At 42.0% G+C, this 23,254-nt stretch overlaps 3 protein-coding genes across 3 annotated transcripts; 1 reads left to right on the plus strand and 2 right to left on the minus strand.

Moving 5' to 3' along the window:
* On the minus strand, positions 1–5,921 carry mmp15a (matrix metallopeptidase 15a). Its single transcript, XM_012822283.3, has 10 exons — positions 5,226–5,921; positions 4,702–4,850; positions 4,331–4,453; positions 3,849–4,156; positions 3,495–3,656; positions 3,009–3,268; positions 2,728–2,866; positions 2,122–2,272; positions 1,874–1,989; positions 1–1,629 (listed from the first exon to the last, which is right to left on the minus strand). Exons 1-10 carry the CDS (start codon positions 5,343–5,345, stop codon positions 1,184–1,186), a joined length of 1,974 nt encoding a protein of 657 aa, XP_012677737.2. The 5' UTR covers positions 5,346–5,921; the 3' UTR covers positions 1–1,183.
* Positions 5,922–6,157: 236 nt separating this feature from the next.
* Positions 6,158–8,245, minus strand: zpd (zona pellucida glycoprotein d). The gene is made up of 7 exons (XM_031564235.2): positions 8,128–8,245; positions 7,834–8,042; positions 7,547–7,704; positions 7,209–7,448; positions 6,907–7,090; positions 6,466–6,583; positions 6,158–6,310 (listed from the first exon to the last, which is right to left on the minus strand). The coding sequence occupies exons 1-7, from the start codon at positions 8,156–8,158 to the stop codon at positions 6,189–6,191; spliced, it is 1,062 nt and encodes a 353-aa protein (XP_031420095.1). The 5' UTR covers positions 8,159–8,245; the 3' UTR covers positions 6,158–6,188.
* A 3,670-nt stretch (positions 8,246–11,915) lies between these two features.
* vac14 (vac14 homolog (S. cerevisiae)) lies at positions 11,916–23,254 on the plus strand. The gene is made up of 19 exons (XM_031564228.2): positions 11,916–12,667; positions 13,127–13,277; positions 13,756–13,923; positions 14,115–14,177; positions 14,309–14,416; positions 14,728–14,837; positions 16,505–16,626; positions 16,973–17,110; positions 18,279–18,422; positions 18,793–18,856; positions 19,636–19,780; positions 19,918–19,983; positions 20,088–20,235; positions 20,391–20,523; positions 20,646–20,820; positions 20,952–21,070; positions 21,239–21,318; positions 21,574–21,724; positions 22,316–23,254. Exons 1-19 carry the CDS (start codon positions 12,564–12,566, stop codon positions 22,473–22,475), a joined length of 2,349 nt encoding a protein of 782 aa, XP_031420088.1. The 5' UTR covers positions 11,916–12,563; the 3' UTR covers positions 22,476–23,254.

A 23,254-nucleotide genomic window follows, 5' to 3' on the forward strand; every position in this document is an offset into this window, starting at 1 on the left:
CAGACTCTAACCGCTGTGTTTATTACGAAGAAGCAACAAATTGATACATGTATCTGTGCAAAAGCCATACATGTCCTGCATGATTCTTTTAGCAACAAGAAAACAATGTTAAAGTATTAAAGAAACATTTTCAAAAAACCTTTCAAAAACTTTTAAACTTCAAAAACTTTGTTATTTCAAACAAACAGAGAGGAAAGCTAATAAGGCAGTCACCACACAAGGTGCAAAGGCAAAAACAGATACAAGCCAGAACAAACAGCAGGGAAGCCTGGCGAATTGTCAAGAGTTAAAAATTAGGTACATGTTTCTCGACTTTCCAATCATTTCAAACACTTCAAGCACCACAGATCATGAACAATGGCACACCCAGACAGGGAATCAGATGTATAAACAACGAGTCCACACTGAGCGTGCCTACAGCGAAACAAGGAGGGGAAGGGAAATCAACCAAAATCCCACAGGAAAAAAGTTTTTCAGGCAGACCTCTGAAAGAAAAAGAGCCCATAAATAGTGGTGGGGCTCACTAATGTAGGTCACATGGCCTGGTGCCAGTGGAGCCCTACCCCGCCCGCCCCCCACCCACCCACCCCCTTCCTCCTTGGCAGTGACTGTTAAAGACAGACTAAGGAAATACTGACAGTCAAAAAATCCCCAGCCTGCAAACTCCTAAATCAGCAACATCTGTGTTGCATTAGCCAGGCCAGTGTTTCTGCAGACAGAAACTAAAAAACCCTCTTGAATATGTGCAGGCAACTACACATTCTTTGCCTGTACCTTTGGTCTTCAGTGAACTTATGACGACCAACTTTTAAAGACATATGGGTACATATAGTGGTGTAAGGCTCATCATAACAGGCATGACATTCTTTCAGTTCAAGGCAGGTGAGCCTAAGCTCAGTGGAGGAGGGACACACAGGTATACCTTGAGAGCAGATGACCACAACACGAACATCCCCTGAACATATACACTCAAGTACATAAAAGTGCAAATAGTCTCTTTTACCATATCTAAGAAAGGGTTAAGCACCATGGTCAGAGAAGGGGCAGGAGCCATACTGCTGTGAAACCTCTATGCATGTGTTGATTTGAGTGTGTTGAGTGACACGAGTGTGAGGCGTGTTGGTGAGTGCAGTGCTGTATGTTAGGATGAAAGAGGTTTAGATCAACTGCTCTACAAAGGAGATCAAACCCAGTCCTGCAGGGATCGTTTGCAGTGAACCAGCAGCTTTGGAGTCTCCTTGTTCTGAAGAGTGGTGATGATGACATAGATAACGCCCAGGATGCACAGGATAAGGACCAAGGGGACAGTTATCAGAACTAGGGTTATGACATGATCATCCCCCTCGTTGACCTTCACTACAACATCTATCTCCTTATTGTCTTCATCCTTCTCCTCTCTATCATCGTGATTTGGATCTCCCTTGACTGTGGGATCTTCATCGGCACGTGCGCCCCCATCTGGGTTTGATTCGGTCTTTTTCTGGTCTGTCTCTGTGTCCGTATCTGGGCTCCAATCCACCGTGCAGCCCATGAAGTCGTTGACAATAGATCTGGGGTATCCTGTGTCCACTCTCAGCTTCACGTTGTCAAGTCTCCAGTATTCAGTGCCTTTGTAGAAGTAAGTGTATGCTGTATTGAAAGTAGAAGAGATTAATAATGAGTGTGTATGTACACCAAAACCATACAATTGTGGGGTTCTGCAGTTTTTATGTGCCAGATGCAGTTACCATTTTATGTCCTTGTTTTGCTTTTACAATTATGGGTAAAACAAAGTGAAGGTAACTGTTGGAGCTAGAATACTTTTTTGGTTAAATCTCCTCATCTTTCTTATTTATTTTCCCCGTAGGGGGAGACTTCACACTCTCTGACGCACCTCCATCTTCACTGAGAAAGGCTCCTTTGATGAAAGCAGGAACACCATTCCATACGCTCACTGGTTTAGGGTAGCCTGTGTCTACAGTGCGGGTTTCTTCCTTGAAGCGCCAATACCTGAGGGGCACAAAATGACCGTCATGTACTTTGGAGACCTTCTCCTGGTGGCCCTTATGGCCACATACAGTACATCAGAGCGTTACATCAGAGCGTTACATCAGAGCTTCAAAGGATGGACTGCATACGTACTGATCTCCTCTGAAGAAATATGTGTGGCCTGCTGGCTCCCACCAAATGGCTGTGTCAATTCTGTCAGTGGGAATATCCTTGCCATACCGAAAGAGCTCCTGTGGATACCCTGGCTCCACATCAGCCTCTCGAAACACCCAGTACTGACTCCCTGCAATATCAAACAGGTACACAGACGTCACCTCAACATGAATAACATGAAACATGACAGTAACTACGTATTACAAACACATTTTGAGCCATTCCAGCATAAAATGCAGCTAACTTTTCAAATGTAGGCCACTTTCTGATTCATGTGACTCAAACTGCAAGCAGAGCAGTCAGCATCTGGTGTAGTGGATGACGCAATCACCCGTTGAGCAGATGTGCCAGGTGCTGAACACTAAGAGGCTGTTTTTCCACATTAACATTTCAGAGTGTTTTACTAGTGACATAATTTGGCAAAAAGAATTTCAATCGGATAAACAGACAGCTTAAAGACATAGCACAGTTTTGCATGCTCAGTACTTGCAAAACCAAGTGGGTTTGTGGTAGGTTAAGTCAAAACTGCAGTATCGAAAAATGCAAAGAAAGGAATCACACAGAGTATTTAAATGCATGTAAGACCTTTGAAAAAGACAAATTTTCCATCATGACGTTCATAGGCGGCATCGATGTTATCTGGCAGACCCGTCCAAAAGAGTGAAATAGGCATTGGGTAATTGTCCTGAACCTTGTTTCTTCGGACCCTCCAGAACCAGCGACCCTGTTGAGATAGACATTAAGACAGCAGAAATCAGATTTCGCCAAGCAACACAGGGGCTATAGCAATAACTGAAAAAAAAATGAACTTAAAATGCTCGTTAATACTGAAGATGAAGTGCTTTGTGTTGGAAGACTTGATTTACCTTAAAAACAAACATCTCGCCCCGCAGCATAGTAACTGTGTCAAAGTTCCCATCGCAGATATTGGGGGGTGCTCCACCAGACCGCTCTGTTGGACGCGGTCGGTAGGTCCTTCTAGTGGGAGCTGCAGGCGGGACCCAGGGTCTGGTAGGTCTTGGTCTGGGTTTTGGGGTGATGCGGTCAGCAACAGTAGAGATGATGTCTGGGTCCAAGTCATATGATGGAGTAGGGATGGCCAGGGTCGGGTCATGCACTGGATGTCCTTCAAGACATTGTACATTCATATTCACTCACATTCACCTACATTCATATTCACGTACTCATATTCACATTCACCTACATTCATATTCATATTCACATTCACCTACATTCACATTCACGTACATTCACAGCTCATCTTACAAGTTTTGTACCTAATATTAACAGTGACAGGCCAGATGGCACAAGACCAAAAAAAACTATATGCAATTATTGAAGAAGAAATGCACCATAAATTTCATGAATTCCATCCAGATCATCCTCATGGAGAGAAAACTCATCTGTCTTCATCCACTGATAGAAAGGAGCCATGATGGCTGAGGGGTTATTAGAATGTTCCAGACCGAGAGCATGACCTAGCTCATGGACCGCCACCAGAAAAAGATCAACACCTGGATACAAACAAACAGTGGTGTGACAAAATACTTTTTTCCTCTGACTTCACAGAATAAAGACAAATACCAGGGGAAGAGGTTCCCAATTATAGTTCCTGTGACTGACTCACAAAGATAAGTACAACATACAGGACAATATTCATCATTGGAACATACATTGCCTGTTGAATGATCTTGAAATGTAGTCACCTTGCTCATTGTGGTTACCAAGGGTCCAGGGCTCATCTAGGTCAAAGTGTGTGTCTCCACCCATACCTGGGCCTGGGTAGAAGGCGTGAGCAAGGGACCCTCCCTCTCCATCAAAGAGAGACATATCACCATGGAATCCTGAGGCAAACAGCACCAATATGTCTGGCTCTCCTTGGCTGCCATTTTTTATATCCTGGTGAGGGATCTCGTCAAAATGAAGTGGTATCACCCTTTCCCACACCTTAAAAGCCTTACGAATTGCCTCAAATGACCTCTGCTTTCCAATTTTGGGTGTGTGGTTAAGAAGACTGAAGAGCATAAAAAGGAGACAAAATCCATCTGTTGTATAAAAGTTATTGGTAAATAATCATTATGTTAACATTCAGAAAACATAATATCTGCATACAGATTGGCCAAACAGTACATTCATGGGATTATAACAAACTACATAGGAATGATGGGTAAAAAAGTAGGAAATGTACCTGTAAGTTAATTTATCCTTATCCCATTTTTGGCCAGTGAGTACGAAGCGCTTTCTTCTCACGTTTGCTCCATCTGGCTGCACAAAACGATCGCGCACACCACAACGAGGCCTCTTCATAGCACTAAAGTGGTATAGCACTTTAGATTAGAAATATTAACAGCTGTCTGTGTCACACACTAAGTCTTGTATCTGAGCTACTTGTATAAAAACAAAGATAATGTATCAAATTGATTAAAAGCTTTGTGTTTAATGCATATTAGTTGGTCATTAACCTTCACAGCTCTTAAATTAATCAATACCCTGTTTGAATGTCTACAGGACATGCTCTTATAATTGTAAACAGGATGACAGAATGAAGGGCATCCATACTTAAGGGTAGTCTGGTCCATCACTCCAGTAACCTCCAGGCCATAAAAACGCTGCATTTCACTGACGGCATTCAAGAGGATCTGTGCAGACTGCATGGTGGACATCTGCTGGCTAGCCTCGGACAAGTAGCCATACTTCCGTAGCCAGGACTGAGATTGTGAGAAGGAAACAACATTACTGTAAGATTGAGGGAGGAGACCAGAGGAGTCACTGGGAAGGACATCAAGGGCTCGGACTACAGTAGAGAGAGCTTGATGTGTGTCAGATATTTGGCACGTCCCACATTTGAATGTGACTGTTTTCATCGCATTGAAATGGCATACGTTACTCATATTAAGTCAAATAGTTTTTTTTTTTACAGAACCCTCCGCACGAAAAATGATATCCTACCCTAATCATGAGGCTATCTTGATAGCTTACACTGGAACAATAAACTGTCAACAAACGGGGCCAAAAAGTAGAAACACCTGGAATGAGAATTCGTAACTCAAAACAATGCAGTCTAAATAATTGTAGAGGATTACCTCCGCGTTGAAGGAGTCATCTTGAGCAAATGCCTCGAAGTTACTAATAAGTGACAACCACAAAGGGAAAATAATCCATTTGAATAATCCAGGAGAAAAGCGTCCGCATCGGTCTAACATTGCACCCCGATTCTTCACCAGTCTGCAGAATAGCGTAGACCGTCAAAAAAAACTGGACGGACAGACAACACAAAGCAAAGTGGCTAAGAGATACGCTAGACCACCCTCATGGCAGCATACTCAATAACTAATAAACAAAGATTCTCTTACATTCGCGATTATTCACCGAGAAAGCGGAGCTGAAACGCCACTCAAACTTCGATAAATCCCAGCTTCACAGTATTAGTCATTAATGTGGCAAATTTACAGCCGAACGACCAATAGTTGAAACTTTGATCAAGTTTCGTACCGTCTGTCAGTTGAATGTAGCCTATTGCTCGTACGCATCAAAATCACGTCGCAGGCTACCTCTTCCACATATATTAGCACGCATTTGACCTTTCCAGTAAAAAATCTGAGCTCAAACGCATCTGTTGTGGCTGGTACGGAACTAAATAGGCTAAATTCTGCATAACTTTTCACGAGATGTTTTGGATGGCGTCCGGGCGAGAGTTCTATGAGATTATTTCCCGTGTAGCCCACTCTCTCAAGCTAGGCTGCTGCCCCACCCGCTTTACATACTAGGCCTAACTCAACACCACTCCCCCTTACTGTCACTGTGTCCATCGCATAGAACAACCCCGTCTTTATTATTAGGCTGATGTCACAACTGTGAATATTAATTATATTAATAACGACAGGAATTCACACACACACAAAAAGTAACCACTGCCATTTAGTGATTCAAGTATACTGCATGCTAATTGTCAATCTTAAACAGGTCTCGCTCTACATGCCCATCACCTACAGACTGAAAAATGACACAGCCAAAGTAAAATACAATTTTTTTTTTATTTGAGTCATCTAAATAGTTGAAAAGGAAGGCAATCTTCTGGTTCCAGCCTTGGCAAAGGTGATGAGGATGAGAAGAAACAAACCCAGGACCCAGACTGTACCCACAGGAAGCATCAGCATAAGCAACAGCTCTGGAAAGGATAAATAAACAAGAAATACCACACTTATAAATGCATACGTAAACATAACCTGGCCAGTAATTCTGTGCAAATTCAAATAACAGGTTGGAGGGGAGATCTCTATAGATTTAAAAGCTTTTAGAATACAAAGTACCATATACACATACTAGGTTTAGTAGTTTCTGTGATGTCAATTTTAATTGGACCGTAAGTTAGAAGTCCTTGGGTTGGGTCCACTGTTACAGCTGCTCGTTTGGTAAGCTGTCTGGTTTGCTCGTTACATTCCTGAAAGAGTGGACAAGGGACCAAACACATTCATATACCAGTCACAAGAAACAGAAGTATCAGAACTGCTATTAATAAAGTAATACTTTTGTGGTAGTCATCCCAGTGTCAAGTTAGAACCCACAGACTACACACCTGTAAAAACAAATTTTGGCTGAATCATGGTTCAAGGTCAACTTCTGTTTAGAAGTGCGTTTTTTGTTTGCCTACTTTGCTGGATACTAGACTATACCATTAACACCCAGATACTAGACTATACCATTAACATCCATATTGGTCTGCCGAAAGTATCCTCAAAACTTGGACATGAGCAAAGAACTTACTGGTATGCATGGTTCAGGCTCATCTGGGGCACACAGGTGCACTTTGCAGTGGATGTAGAGAAGTCTTGGCTCATCTGCAAAGCGGAACATACTGAAGGAGAAGCGGATCATGGAACTCTTGCCATTTCCACCAATTTCACTCATAGTCCCATTTTCAAATATTACCGTCTCATCATCCGCACACCTGGTTAAGAACAAGTTTACATAATAGGTTCAGGTTTAGATTCAAGGAAAGGATACAAATTTAAATGTACATCTGGCTAAACTATGAAACATTGACATGTTTAAATAGGTGAACTAACCCCTTCAGAAGTAATGTATGAGTCACGCCTGTTTCATTGTGCGCTGGTGACTGCGAAGCCCAGCACTCCTTCACATTCAAAAGGAAGAAATCCTTGGGCTCTGTGACAGACAACTGAACATACACCCTGTTCCCGAGATGAATCATTGGAGCGCTGGTGAAGGCATCCATATAGGTGTGGTCTTTAAACAGGGTCATCTCAACCCTTGCATCCAACTCATCAACCCGCACGACTCTCTCACTGAAAAAGGGCATGCAACACTCATTTAGTTAAGACCTACACTTTATTTGGGAGAAATGAATTCTAATAATAATCTAAATAATAATGTGAAACATTACCTGGAGAAGGGATTAACGGGAACGGGTAGACTGACTGCTCGTATATAGGGATACACACATGTGTATTCAATCTTCACAGTTGGATCTCTGATGATATTCTTACGTACATTTGGTTCGGACACCAGTGTTAGGGAATATGCAATGTGTGTGATATTTTTCTGTTGGAGGAAGAAAAATGTGAACTAGCATGACCCAATAAAATACAGGTGGGACCTATAAACCGCAGCTGTAACGAATACACAACACCAGCCTTCAGGACTGGATCCTTTAGGGAATAAGTCACTCACCTCCAGAGGTTTGCCTCCACAGGCTGCATATCGGTCTTTGGACGTTTGCACCATGTAGTAGGGAACATCAGAGATCACTTCCTTATGTGCTCTGCAACTCCGGTTTGCCAAGTGCAGAGATTCCACTGGCACTTTGTAATACTTGAAAAAGTCCTCGATGATTGAGATGGTAATGAAGTTATTCCCGCACAGTACGTTCATCAAAGCAACTGAATGGGGGTATAGAACAGTAGGATCGCATGGGCTACAAGTTTTTAAAACTGACCGGCGTCCTCATAGTCACGCATTACCTACCTTTGTCACAAAGATCTCCATAATATCTCATGGCGCACTTACAAGTCCGTCCATCAGGAGATAGAATACAGTTGCTGCTATTAGAGCATTTCTTAACGTTGCATAGTCCTACAACAAATTCACTAGTTAGTGCATTCTTACCAGAATACTGCAATAGACAAGTGTGATAAAGGCCTTGACTGCTCACCAGCGACACCAGCAAATAGACAGACGGAAATCACCATCAAGCCTAAAGTCGGCTGTGAATGCAAAAGAAGACTGTTAATTGATTTAACTGTTTTGAAGCCTAACAAAAGTATTAACATAATGCGCATTGAGGTGTGAGCATACCTTTGGTCCAGGACGAAGCATGGTAGTGTCTAGTAATGTAATAGACTAGAAGTAAAGCTATGTTTATATTTTTTCCGAATTTCGTTGCTCCAAATTTGGAACGCCAAAAGTTGCAGGCTATCGAAATTGTGAACGCGATTTAACGTTGGCCACTTGATTGCACTAAATGAGGAACACCTGTTAGTGTCCTTATATGGGTTACAGAAACGAATTAGTTATGCTAATCTAATAGGCCTATTCAGGGGCGGCGCAAGGGGGGGGGGGGGCTAGGGGGTGCTCTAGCTCCCCCTGGATTAGCCATAGCACCCCCTGGATTAGCCATAGCACCCCCAAGAATATAATGGTTGATTTATTATTGTTATTTAATTTCATTCTGCGTTATTTATTGTGTGATAATAATATTTAACTCACAAAAGAAAATAATAACAGATTGAAATGAACAGATTGTTTTAGACACAGCAATCATTCTGTCATAACCTTTGACCCAATTTTCGCGTCGCACGCTTGAATGTTGACGTTACCGGACGGTTGAAGGAGAAAGCGAGCTAGTGCGTGGTAGTTTCAAGTGAATATCAACAATGCATCGGTTTTTGCCACCTAAATGTCCATGTTTGGAAGAACGATTAAGAAACAAGAGTGACGTAGAAGAAGAAGAAATGCCAGGGGTATCTGGTGTGGATTTTTAAGGAGAGGAACGTTGTGGTCAAGGAGGTCAACCCTCCACCACTACTAAGGGTGCTAACCATGGTGCTAGCAGCATCAGTGACATTAGCATGAACGCTCAGGATGGTCCGAGAAGACCAAAACTCCAGAAATATCCACCTTGCATGTTTGGAGTCCAACAAAGGAGTTTTTGTAAAAGCTGGTTGGGACAGTTTGCGTGGTTGGAGTACAATGCAACTAAGGTATTGTTAGCTGTGTAACATTAATGAAAGCTGCCTGATTTGTTGCATGCATTGATTGCCCTGTGTCGCTGAAGACTTGTTTCGGTTGATTAGCAACGAAGATGCCCTTTTTTGCCAAAGATTTTAACTTTTTGCATTTTTCCTCTTTTTTTGATTTTTTTGGAGCCGCCTTAAGAGACTCTTTAGCCTAAGACAAGCAGTCTGCCTTTGTGCTAGGTATGCATAAGGTTCTATGTGATTACTGATGATTGTGAACTGAAATAATATAATGCATTTCTGACTTTGACTGTTTTAGTTAATTCTATCTGCTATTCCCAGATTAATTTCACTCCATCTGACATGGTAGTGGTCACTTGTCGCCCAACTTTAATCCTCACTACCACAAGTGTTTTAAAGTAAGTTAGCTATTTGGGATTGCAGACTCTATAACATGCTGTATGCATTTTGTCAGTGACCGTCGCAGATGTGCGCGCCTGTCGGAAGAAGCCTACATAATGATAATAATAATACAATCGGTTTGTTTAGCGCTTTTCATGGACCCCAAAGACGCTTCAGAGAGCAAACATGTAAAGTTGTTGTAGTAGAGAACCATGTGACACATAGGCTATCATCCTCATTTCATAGCACCCTCACTAAAACGCCGAGCTCTCCCATAGCACCTGCTGAAAAAAATGTCTGGCGCCGCCACTGGGCCTATTCATTCAAAAACACGAATTCCAGTTTAGCAGGCTTTAGCTTAAATGTATACAAGAAAATACAGATACATACATTTATGTCTAACATTTTGTGGTGTTAGGCCAACCAGTTCTTGTCAACAATACTGTGTTGAAGTGTGAAAATGGTATGGTCGTGCCTAACATGCTTGTCTTGCATTAAAAGTCAAACACATTTTAAAATAGCGTATGATTTCATAGGCGGTATGTCCTCATAGACTGATGCAACAAACTAGGCCTATGAAAAGTAGTCTAGCCTAATAGGAGTGCCGCCATTTGGATTCCAGTTGACTCCATCACAGTTGTCGAGTCAAAGCATTTTGACATTTCAGGTGTCCAGACTTCATGCTCGTCTTAAGAGTCCAGATGGTATCAGCCCCATTGGCCTGCTCGGACCAGTGTGGTATTCAGCACCTTAGCCTGAGCCAGGACAAGGTCCAGGTGCTGTGGAAGACATCCTGTCTTGTTCTGGTAGCAAAGAAGTCTGCCTCTCATTTGCCCTCGACTAGACTTCTTGCCCTAACATCTAACATCATTAAAAAAGTCCTGGAGAGACTGATTTTGGCCCATCTTAGACCTCAGGTGAACACCATTCTGGGCTCCTTACAGTTTGTCTATCGCCCATAAATTGGAGTTGAAGATGCCATCTCCAGTCCAGTGCCTTTAACCCAATCCAGCCGATACTCCTGTCCTGTCGTCTGCAGAAATGTGCAGTTGTAGGGTGTGTCCGCAGTGGTCAGGAGACGGTACAGGGAACTGGTGGACCACTTTGTGGCGTGGAACAGTCACCTGCTCTTGAATGTGGCCAAGATGAAGATGGTTGTGGATTTATAGGATGATTTAGGACTAACCCAGATAGCAAGCATATATTGGTCCACTGGTGGATTTTGGTCGGCAGCCTTCTGGTGGTCTGCCACTTCTGACCCGCTCTTGGGCCATCATCATCATCTTCAGTTTAATCGTGTGGGTTTTAAGAAAATAACATAAAATGTCTATGAAAAATATCAGCCGCTAAAAAGAGGTTCATGACACTAGAAGGCTCTCAAGGTGAAAAATGCCTTGGTCAATTACACACAGGTAACATCTATAAAAATGTTAAGGTATGGTGAAGATTAATGAAGAAGTACAAATTAATAAAGACAAAATGTTTTGAAAGCAAGTAACAAAACGGTGGGCCATCGGACGGCCAGCTCTGTCCCCAGTAGTGCTCCAAGCTTTTGCTATCTGGGAAGTTGCACATCTTGGAAGAAGAGGTGGAGGCGCTACAGATACCCGGGAGTGGAAATCTAACACTGAAGCTGTCTACAAAAAGGGACAGAGCAGACTCTACTTCTTGAGGAAGAACAGGGGGGGGGGAAATGACTTCCTGTAATGTTCCTTATCACATCGGAACGGAAGAAACTTCCAAATGAAAGTAGGCTACTCTGCTCTCCGCCAGTAGGCCATGGAGGGATATGAAGTGTTGTCCACTGTGTTAAACAGCTTGTGCAACATCCTTCTCTTTGCAAATACTAAATTCAAAATAATGTTTTTTTTTAACCTACCTCATTGTGTGTTTTGTGTGATTAAGCTATCAATCTAATTAAACATTTTTTTTTTAATTCTACCAATTCATAAACTCCTGAATAGATTTGATCCACAACCAATCATAGTTTCATGTAAAGGCAAAGTCCGCGATTCTGGCAAAAGGTTGTTATTTGAGCTCAACAGCCAGTAAAAGTACCCCCACCCAGACCTCACAAGTTGTCGCCTATGTAAACTCTGGTTGGTTAAAGGAAACATCGATTGCCTGCAGTAGGGGCTCGATAGGCAGGGCACATCTTGATCGGAGTTTGACTTATCAGCCTGGAAAAGTGCAGAAAGTCATGTGAGCCGGGAAATATGGCTACACCATAGCACCATAGAGAGTACAAGACCTACACGAATAAGCTCATCTTGAAGAAACCTCTGTCATGATCGTCACAAATGGAAATGTGACTAGTCGCTGACTAGTGATCACTGTTATATAGCTAGAGAAATAACAAGTCTTCGATATTCGTTTATTATTGTTCATCTCGAGGGTCGCTAATGTCAAGTTACCCTGTAACGTTAGCTATCTTTCGGTTCGTCAGAGAATCGACGTTTACGTTAACGTACACATCAGCTTGACATTTATCAGGTTATGGAGAATATATATTTGATTTTGTTGTACGCCCACAGACAGGCATAGTGTTTAATTTGGAGACACGGTTAAACGCCTCATTTAGTCGTTTGAAGCAAGAGGACAACCGCTGCTGCCAGTGGAAGACGACTAACTGTTCTCTTTGGTAGCTCATGATGTGTTGTAGCTTGTGAGACCCTGTAGCCTTCATCGGGGCTACATTGTTACGTGTAAATATTAGCTGCTTTTTTTTTTTTATCTGTGGCAAGGTTGGAAGAGATCAACTGAAAATATTGTGTTTTGTGTACGCGTTATTTTTAGTTGATCGCTTGATTTATAGTAAAGAATATGAATACTGAGAAGGACTTTTCGCCTTTGACCCCAAACATTGTGCGAGCTCTGAATGATAAATTGTACGAGAAGAGGAAAGTCGCCGCACTAGAAATTGAGAAGTAAGTGCCGATGTTCATAGAAGAACATTTATATCATAACTCGTTTCCAAATTCCAGTTTCACTTCCCGAAAACCTACTGTTTTTTATGTTTTAGTATCGATAACCAGTGTATTTCACTAAGATTACTTGAGTGATATAGGCTAATGCCATGCACAAAGTATGGTGACTTGTCATCTGACGCATCAGGTGATCTGTAAGGTTTAATAGTGAGCTATGCAGTTATCGTCCTAATGATCAAAAAACAAGTTCTTTAGTTGTGTTTAGCAGAATGAGTTTGATGGTGTTCTTGTCAGAATCACCAGGAAGTTGTGACAGTTCGATTCATTTCAATAGAAGTGTTCACATTCTACGTGTTTTTGACTAGAAGAGTCTATCACCTTGTCGTCCCGTTCTCTTGTTAAGTGTGTTTACATTTGCTGATGTAGAAGTAATACATGAATGCCTGTCTTTCAATACAGACTTGTACGTGAATTTGTGGCCCAAAATAACTCCACCCAAATCAGACATGTTATTCAGATCCTGGCATCAGAGTTTGCCCTTTCCCAACATCCCCACAGTCGCAAAGGTGGGCTTATTGGCTTGGCAGCTTGCTCAATTGCTCTTGGCAAGGTAAGAGAAAAATGTGGAATCGACCTACTTTGTCATTGTGTTAAACCAAACGAATGTCTCCTGCCTTTAAACTTTTAGAAATCTTTCCTGACATTTTTGAAAGACCCTGCCCCATCAATCATATATGAACTAGATGTCAGACTTTGATCCTGATGTATTAATTCTGATACACTTAGCATAGACTCTCCCTGCACTGATGCCAAGATATTTGGACGAGGAATCTTGCTGAATGCACATGCAACAGAAAAGTAGGCCACAAAGAGTTTGTAAGAATGCAAGGGTCAGGAAGTAGGGTAAGCCCCTATGGCATGACTTTTCACTTGTGCTATTCACAGACATCCACTCATTGTATGCAGACAGGCGTGCTTTGGAATGTTGAACTGTTCTATACAGTCCCCTAAAGCATGACCAGTTTGCCCCAGATATCAAACTGTAGACACAGCTAGAGTGTGACTTGTTTGTTTATTGTATTTTTCAGGATTCTGGCCTGTATCTGAAAGAGCTCATTGAACCTGTGCTAACCTGCTTCAATGACTCTGATAGCCGATTACGATACTACGCTTGCGAGGCCCTATATAACATCGTGAAGGTGGCCAGAGGCGCAGTGTTGCCTCATTTCAATGTCCTTTTTGATGGGCTGAGTAAGGTAAACCACACTTTGGGTCCTTATTCCACACATTCATCTTCAATTGTGCATATAGTGATTGCTACTTTGAAGGATGTATGATGAAGGTGATATACTGATATAAAATGGAGCTGAAAAAATAGTGCTATGAAAGCAGTATGCATACTTTTTATTCTCCTACAGAGAGCCAATGTTTTGTCTCTCTTCCCCAGCTTGCGGCAGATCCTGATCCTAATGTGAAAAGTGGCTCTGAGCTCCTTGATAGACTGTTAAAGGTAAGACAGGGCTGTTGATGTACTCATACGCAAAATTATTGGATCACTCAAACTTACGATAAGTTACAGAAGTTACTCAGGTAGAGCATGTGTTTGTAACTCCTGATTAACATTGGTATGTGTTCTTGCAGGACATTGTCACAGAAAGTAATAAGTTTGACCTGGTGGCATTCGTTCCATTGCTCCGTGAGCGTATCTATTCAAACAACCAATATGCTCGGCAGTTTATCATTTCTTGGGTAAGACCGTTTTTATGTTTTTATTTGTATGCAATTGATAATATTGAACATTTTTGGATCCCACACCAAATACACAGTCAGATTTTGTGACATGACAAACCAATCATTATTAAGATTGCTCAACATGATATTGCCAAACAAGTTAAGAAATACATTTTGCAATCAGCTTCTGTATGGTTTTTAAACAGTTCTTGGAGTAATTGTGCATATGTCATGTTTACAGTTTCAAGTGTAGGCAACATTAATATATATATAATATAATTAATATATGCAAACTCAGACCTGCTTTTCTCTGTACCACTGCCTTTTAGATCTTGGTGTTGGAATCAGTCCCTGACATCAACCTTATAGACTACCTGCCAGAAATTCTGGATGGGCTCTTTCAGATTTTGGGAGACAGTAGCAAGGAGATTAGACGGACGTGAGAACCAGTTTACTTTTCTTCTTTTCATTCTGTTTTTTTTTTTTAATCCTGTACTGATACGTTTAATATTTTATGTGCATTTATCCCCAAACCAAGTCCAGTTTCCACAGTTGCAACCACACTCAACACCTTGAGCTAGCATTTTACCATAGAAAATAAAACAGTGTAGAAAGTACTTTTAAAATCCATTTAAAACAACCCCTTTTCTGTGTAAAACCAATTGTGGGGACTTCTGTGATGCATTTCCCCAATCTGGAATGATTGTAAAATCATCATAAGATTAAAGGTCAGTTATTTAGGGAATACTACAAGAGAGACGCTGTGTGTATTGTCATTATACCATTTCAGTGGGTGGTGTTGGCCAAGGAAGAAAAAAGTAATTTCAGTTCTACACAGGACAACATATTACATTCCTTGTGCTTTTCCTCTCAACGTCACATACAAGTAATACTGAACCAGCCTAAACTAGGGTTATTGTAACACAACAGGGTACAAGCCTCATACTGATACTTCACAATACCTAAGAAACAACAATAGCGTTCAAAAGTCGCCCACAAGAGCACTTCCCAGTAGTTGTCAAATTGTGTGAACCTATTGGCGACTCCAGATGTGTAGTCTGAACTGAGTTGCGGTTGATTGTGACGCAAAGCAACAGAAAACCATATAGTAGGATACTTGTTGTTGCACATTAAATAGGCTGGGCTGGCTGATCAGTGAACTGCTTGTGTTACTTGTTGCCATGCTAACTTTTCATTTGAGCTACTTATTCCTTGTGCTATTGGTTGGGGCTCATTTGAGCTTCTCTTCCTTGTGCTATGGTTGGGGCCCGCCCACTGCAGCCAAAACTCAGTGTCATAAGCAAATAATCATACCAATCAATCTTTGTTATTTCTCTGATCAATGCCTGGTTTGTGAGTTTTGGTGGTCGGCCCTTTCTTGTTAGGTTTGTTGTGGTGCCATGTTCCTTTAAAAGTAGCCTTGCGTGACACATCTCATTCCTCATATATGTCTGTCCGTGACTCCTCCATTCTCTTTGCATTCCGTCTTTGTTTCCTTCACGTTTTTATCAACGATAAAAAAGAGAATACTATTTCATTGCTTTTATTACAGAATATTGCTGAAAATAATTATATAATTATAATATATTGTTTTATTTTATTGTTGTTGGAGTCTTATTGTGTGTATTTAAAAAAATAAACATTATCATAGGTAAGTATGTACATAGTTATACTTGAGGAATGTTAAGTAGCTGTGTCACTGGCCTGCACCAAAATCCTCTCCCACGTGTTTGGTTAATCCATACACAACGTGCAGGGGTGGTGGTACTACCTCAGTTGATCTCATGAGTGAAGTGAGTCTGGACAAGCCTGTATGAAATATCCTCAGTTGATCTCATGAGTGAGTCTGGACAAGCCTGTATGAAATATCCTCAGTTGATCTCATGAGTGAAGTGAGTCTGGACAAGCCTGATATAGCGTAAACTCCTATGTAACACACAGGACAATTGGTCTGCGTTACTTTCTGGTGTTTCTATTCATTCATTCAGGACCTGTCTCTCTCTCTCTCTCTGTCTCTTTTTGTCTCTCTTTCACTCTCTGTCTCCTTTAGTAGACCCAACTCTGGTGCTTGGTAAAACAAAACAAGGACTATTCCTTATTTTTCAGGTGTGAAGTGGTCTTGGGGGAGTTTCTCAAGGAAATCAAAAAGACACCATCTAGTGTGAAGTTTGCAGAGATGGCTAACATTCTGGTCATCCACTGTCAGGTGTCTGATGAGTCCAAGCTCAGTAAGTGGAATCACTGTTAGTAGTATTTCATAAAAAAAATGGCAATATATGGATCACATTTTCCTGACACGTTAAAGTTTGTATAGAAATGATTATAAATTGATTCATACTCCGGTCTAGCTATTTCTATGTATAAATGTTGGATTTGTTAAGCACCTTGTACATGTAATTTCAATGTATTCCAGTGGATCAATCATTTGTGTACAAACATGCTTAGTGTGTACTCCCTTAAATGAACAGAAAATGCCCTTGATTCACCTATGTGAAAGAAAATAAGACGGCTGCTTGAGGTGCACATTTTGTCATAAAGTACAAACTAACCGATTGCCCTGCTGATCTTTCCCAGCAAATGACTTAATCCAGCTGACGGCCATGACGTGGATGAGGGAGTTCATCCAGCTGGCTGGTCGTGTGATGCTGCCCTACTCCTCAGGGATTCTGACTGCTGTGCTGCCCGGCCTCTCCTATGACGACCGCAAGAAAAGTATCCTTGTGTGAATGTGTTCCACCATTGCGAATGGGCCGAATGTTCAAAGAGTTTCTGAACGTGCTTTGTAAATAGTAGGCGTGGCCGTGGGAGTTGAGCAAACCGTAATTTACTGAAAAGGGGAGGAGGGAGAATGTTAAGTTTAAGTGTGTGTAGTCTTCCAGGGAATGACTTCAGCCATTAGGAGACTTCAAAGTCAGGGGACAACTCTTTGAAATCTTGAAAAACGTCAAAACAATCGTCAAAAACATGCTACGCCTACCATTTCTTTCTTCCAAGACCCATCCCTAACCTCTGCATTTTTCTTCCATAGTCAAAACCTCCTTAGAGCCCTGCCTTCAATAGATGCTTAGGTTGGTTTAGTCATTTCAAAGGCATTTGTTGCTGTAGTCGTTCCCACCTCACTTTCTAGAGTTCCCACACACATTTATTTCCACATTTTACCATCTCATGTTTGGGTTGGGGTCCATTATTAAGAAGTAACTTAGTATTGTGTTGGTTAGCCATGGAGCTAACAGGAAGTCAGTGAGAGGCAGAACATTTTTATATTATTTATCAGTATTTTACTTTATATTACACTGTGATCTTGTAAAGTAAAGCTCTTTGAACCATATTTTTAAGCTCTTTAAACCATATTAAATGTAAAAATAAGCATTCATTAATTCTTGGGCTAAGTGTGCACTTTTATGACTCATACAGGGGATGCAACACGTAGCTCACCATCTCCCAATCCAATACATAGTAAGCTGTTGCTGTCCAGAACGCGCATGTAGTCTGAAAAAAACAAACACATCAACGCAATAAGCACGTTTTGGAAATTTTAGGAAAATGACACATCACAATATTCTGTTTTCCATATTCCGAATAGTAGGGGGTGTACTGAATTGTTCAACAAACCGTTTACCGTTGTACATCCCCCCCCCCGTGCGTGTGCGTGCGCGTGTGCGTGTGTGCGTGTGCGTGTGCGTGTGCGTGTGTGTGTGTGTGTGTGTGTCTGTGTGTGTCTGTGTGTGTATACATATACATATATATATATATATACTATATATATATGGGAGAGAGAACAATATAGTGTACAATACCTGTAGCAACAGTTAATGCAAGGCACAGGGAAATCCAACACTACCTTCCTCCTGTATTTCTGTCCTTAATCCATACTGTTCAGGCACTAAAGAAGCTGCCAGTGCATGTAATAGTAGTCTAATGAAGCTTGTCACCCCTGAGGATGATGAAGATGAAGAGGAAACTGGATCACAAACAACTCCTCCTCAACAAGACAGCCCGCCCAAGTCTCAAGAGGATCTCAATGGTGAGTAACAGAAGGAAACGTAAGAGGGCTGGCTTGGGGAAAAGGTCATCATCTCCAGTGGAGGACCGGATTCAACAAAGCAATTTGTGACATTGTTGTATGAAACTGTTTAGAGTACTCCAACACCTCTTTCTGCCTTTATTTGTCTTTCTTTCGTGTAACGTGGGGTTGTTGTTTATCTTGCACAACTTGTACATCTTTATTAGAGCTTAGAAACTTAGCTATCACAGTAGAATGCTTGAAATGGAAGCAGGCATGTATGTTATCAGATTCTGCCCACTGCCCTATACTAGAGCTGATATTAATCATGAGTCTTTAGCCCACTGCCCTATCCTAGAGCTGATATTAATTATGAGTCTTTTTTTCCCAGACTCTCTCAATGCCTCTCAGGAGTCCATTGGTCTCAGCAAAATCTGCTTCTTCGCCCCAGCGGTGTAAGTGCACATATCCACAGAGAACATATCATAAACAATACATAAACAATACTCTCTCTCTTCCTTCCCTTTTGTACACCTTGTTGGTCCCTTTAATACCCCTTTACTTCCAAACCCAACTCCCAGTATGGATTTAAGAGCCAGATATTATATACATACTCACAGACTGGAGACTTTGGCATTATTAACAGATATGGCACCTATTATTGCAGTTAGTTTGCAGTAGCATTTGCATACCTTGACACTTATAGATGTATGCATGACTGAAAAGACCAGGAGGACAATAGACCAATGGAAGTCCCTGCTGAACCATGGTGGTACGCTGTACTGTTGGCTGAAACACCGACCTACTCACGGCTGTTTCTCCCAACTGTAGGAGCTATATTGCAAAACGCCACTTCCTTCTTGCATACCACCATAGTCCCAACTATGTTGTTAATGACGTAATGCAGCACGCAGAGGGTAAACATGTGTTCTACACATTTACTAGAGCAGCTGATGGAGCGGCCTCATACTTAATCATTGTTGAATGAAGAACTAACTTCTAATGAGTGTGAGAAGAGTTTGATGCAGGAACGACGCTTCTAACGACTGGTCGCGGGCAGTAGTTCCAATCCAACACTAAACCGCTGAACCACAGTTGGAACCATGGAGATTGCGACAGTGGTTAGACAACGATGCTTTTGAGAAACGCACCCCAGGGCAGTAGGTTTTAAAAGGGAAACTGTTTAAGCATGACTGTGTTTTACTCACTGTCAGACGTGATCTTACTATCCCAGTTTAGACCGGGCGCAGGTGACTCTGGATCTGGATGGAATCGTTCAGGTTTTGGATCACCACCTGCATGACTCGTCCACTGGTATGATGACTCGGATTGCTGTGCTCAAATGGTTGTACCACCTCTACATAAAGACACCACGGAAGGTGAGCAAAGTCTTCACTTTACTGTTGCTCACTGCATGTGCTCAATATACAGTATATACCACTTTTCTTGCTAGCGTGACCTTGTCTTTATGCTTTATATCTTCCACTGTAAAAGTTCCTGTGCATTTTCTTCATAGATGTTCAGACACACAGACAGTCTATTCCCAATGCTGTTGAAGACCCTTTCTGATGAATCTGATGAGGTATGATTTGATTGTTGGAGTACATACTGTTCACTGAATATATGCTATGTGATTTGTGGGGAAACCGTTTTCTCTCTGTATCCTTGCACCTCTTAATCCCTCAGGTGATACTGAAGGATCTGGAAGTGCTTGCAGAGATTGCGTCATCACCAGCCGGACAGACTTACAACTCTGGGATGTGTGATAGTTCTGACAGCAAAGCAGAACTCCATGTTCCTGAGCACAGCAATATTGGCCATCAGCTGGTTGTTGGTGAGGCGTTCATGCAAAAGTTTAACAACGTGTTTTCTTTTAAGTTTGTCTGGGAACAGCAGCTGTGGATTGTTTGCCATAAATTAGCATTTTAGCATGCATTTGAATACCTGCCTCCTGTTTATTAGAAGTAGCTGAACCTCTGTCTCACACAGGATCCAAGATGGCTGATGCCTCCCCCTCCACCCCCAGCATGAACTCCTACTTCACTAAATTCATGATTAACTTGCTCAAGCGCTTCAGTCTGGAGAGGAAGTTGCTGGAGACCAGGGGAGCCTTCATCATCAGGTGATGACGCCCTCCAGACACGAGCACCTTTTCTCAGATCCCTATATGATGCTTTGGAGATCTTCTGAGCTCTCTCATCCCGTGCCAATGTTTGTTTTTTGATTGTTCCCCCCCCCCCCCAGACAGCTCTGTCTGCTTCTGCATGCAGAGAACATATTTCACTCCATGGCAGATATCTTGCTGAAGGAAGAGGACCTTAAGTTTGCCTCGACCATGGTGCAGACACTTAACACCATCTTGCTCACATCAGCAGAGTTGTTCCAGTTGCGCAACCAGCTCAAGGACCTGCACACTCAGGTGAGATTTAGTCCCGTATGTTCCATGAGTGCAGTTGAGAAGAAAAGTTACATCCGAAAGTCTACTTTTCTCTTTTTGCACAGTGCAATATATTCTTATATTCTACACCTTTCCTATGTCATGTCTTTTAGGAGAGTTGTGCTCTCTTTTGCTGTCTGTACCGATCCTGGTGTCACAATCCCGTGGCAACGGTGTCCCTCTGCTTCCTGACACAAAACTACCGCCATGCCTATGAGCTCATCCAGAAGTTGTATCCTTGAGTTCATATTCACTTGTTGCAGTGAAGCACAAGCCTCTGCCTTTGTCTATGTCAGGAGGGAAGTGAGATGGGAGATGTGAAATATGTGAGATATTTCTGTGAATATTATGTTTTAAACTGGATTAAATATGAAATGGTTCCTTAAGATATGTCTCTCAGTGGGGACCTGGAGGTGACAGTAGATTTCCTCATGGAAGTGGACAAGCTGGTGCAGCTTATTGAGAGTCCAATCTTTACCTGTAAGTGCTTAATCTGCCTCTGTACCGCCTCACTTCTACATCCCCAAGTCCATGTTGGTGCACAGCACAGATCTCTGTCTATCTCCCTAACTCTCTTTTCTAGACTCATACAGATATCTGTCTCCCTAACTATCTTTTCTAGACTCATACAGATATCTGTCTCCCTAACTCTCTTTTCTAGACTCATACAGATATCTGTCTATCTCTCTTTTCTAGACTTTAACAGATCTCTATCTCCCTAACTCTCTTTTCTAGACTTACGTTTGCAGCTCCTGGATGTGCAGAATAACCCGTATCTGATCAAAGCTCTGTATGGGCTTCTGATGCTGCTGCCACAAAGCCATGCCTTCCAGCTGCTGTCTCATCGACTGCGCTGTGTTCCCAACCCAGAACTTATGAGGACAGTGTAAGTATGCTAAACTCACTCAACTAGGCCTTATGAGGACAGTGTAAGTATGCTAAACTCACTCAACTAGGCCTTATGAGGACAGTGTAAGTATGCTAAACACACTCAACTAGGCCTTATGAGGACAGTGTAAGTATGCTAAACTCACTCAACTAGGCCTTATGAGGACAGTGTAAGTATGCTAAACACACTCAACTAGGCCTTATGAGGACAGTGTAAGTATGCTAAACTCACTCAACTAGGCCTTATGAGGACAGTGTAAGTATGCTAAACCCACTCAACTAGGCCTTATGAGGACAGTGTAAGTATGCTAAACCCACTCAACTAGGCCATGATCCCACTACATCACACCACAGCCCCAAGCACATCACACTACCACAACCCCTGTAAACACAGCAATCCCTCTAAAACATACAATGACCCGTTCCCCTTTAAACTACATAACACACCATCCAAGTACTCTCACACCACAAGTACTCTACACCTCTTCTGCTGCTGAGCAATGAAGACATCTCAACTCAATTTCAGCATTATCAGTAATCAGTTACTGAAATGACTTTATGTAACTTGTCAAAACTTGTCATTTTTCAGGGATGATTCAAAGTCCTGCAACATCAAGCGTTCCAATCAGGCCCATGTGGATTACACGGAGCTGCTCCAGCACTTTGACCGCGTCCAGAGCAAACACCTGGAGGTGCGACACCAGCGCAGCGGACGAGCGGAGCACACAGATAGGAAGCTAGCGCTTTGAGAGTCGCTGCATTCAGTGCCCAGCTGAGCTGTGTCTCGCTCTCGTCGTTGGGAGCACAGCGCTTGAAGTATCAAATGAACATGAACAGATTTCGGACCTCTAGCGGGAACCTTTTATCACGTGGATGTACTGTACTGTTGTTTTTCCAAGTGCTTTATGTTAAGGTGATGACTTTTGTTTGTTTGTGAAATGTATACACCAACACAGGCGCACACACACTCTGTCCTTTCTTTCCCAGCTTTTCTTCTGCAGTCTTTAACCAGTGATTGGAATGTCCTCAAATCAGTGTATTGTAGTTATTTCAAACCAGAGCAAGCTGGGATACCAAGGGCCTCCCCACACGTGAGTCCTTAGCAAGAAAGTTTTCTGGGTTGTATGCAAGCAGTGTCGGCTTGATTGCCCTGCTAAACACCTTCAGCAGCTTCGTAGTTTTGTTGGCATCGCTGATATCATATCTTACATCTCACATAAATACCAGCACTCTTTTCTGATTTCTGATGCCAAGCATCAACTTCTTTTCTGCATCTTTGAATACCTAACTATCTCTTAACTTTGGAGTCTAGAGTTAAGATGCATCTATAATCATGACTATTACATTCCTCTTATTCTCTTCTTTTGTCTATGGCATACACTCCACTGACCTAATATGGTCTTCGACCTAATTGTAAACAACAAATGTAAGTGTCTAAATTATAAAATAAATGAGGACCACAATAAATAATAGTAATTGCCAAATAAACTGGAATGTAAGATGACATAAATAAATACCCATGCCATAA

Source organism: Clupea harengus, chromosome 3 (assembly GCF_900700415.2).
Source record: "Clupea harengus chromosome 3, Ch_v2.0.2, whole genome shotgun sequence".
NCBI classification, from domain to species: domain Eukaryota; kingdom Metazoa; phylum Chordata; class Actinopteri; order Clupeiformes; family Clupeidae; genus Clupea; species Clupea harengus.

Coding starts and splice junctions, on each gene's coding strand:
- mmp15a (XM_012822283.3), bottom strand. CDS start 5,345: ATGTTAGACCGATGCGGACGCTTTTCTCCTGGATTATTCAAATGGATT. Junction 4,454..4,701: donor ATGGACCAGACTACCCTTAA/GTATGGATGCCC, acceptor ATACCACTTTAG/TGCTATGAAGAGGCCTCGTT. Junction 1,630..1,873: donor CTTTCTCAGTGAAGATGGAG/GTGCGTCAGAGA, acceptor CTTTCAATACAG/CATACACTTACTTCTACAAA.
- zpd (XM_031564235.2), bottom strand. CDS start 8,158: ATGAGATATTATGGAGATCTTTGTGACAAAG. Junction 7,449..7,546: donor CCCGTTAATCCCTTCTCCAG/GTAATGTTTCAC, acceptor GCCCTTTTTCAG/TGAGAGAGTCGTGCGGGTTG. Junction 6,584..6,906: donor AGCCTGAACCATGCATACCA/GTAAGTTCTTTG, acceptor CCACTCTTTCAG/GAATGTAACGAGCAAACCAG.
- vac14 (XM_031564228.2), top strand. CDS start 12,564: ATGAATACTGAGAAGGACTTTTCGCCTTTGACCCCAAACATTGTGCGA. Junction 16,627..16,972: donor GTCTGATGAGTCCAAGCTCA/GTAAGTGGAATC, acceptor GATCTTTCCCAG/CAAATGACTTAATCCAGCTG. Junction 20,821..20,951: donor TCAAGGACCTGCACACTCAG/GTGAGATTTAGT, acceptor CATGTCTTTTAG/GAGAGTTGTGCTCTCTTTTG.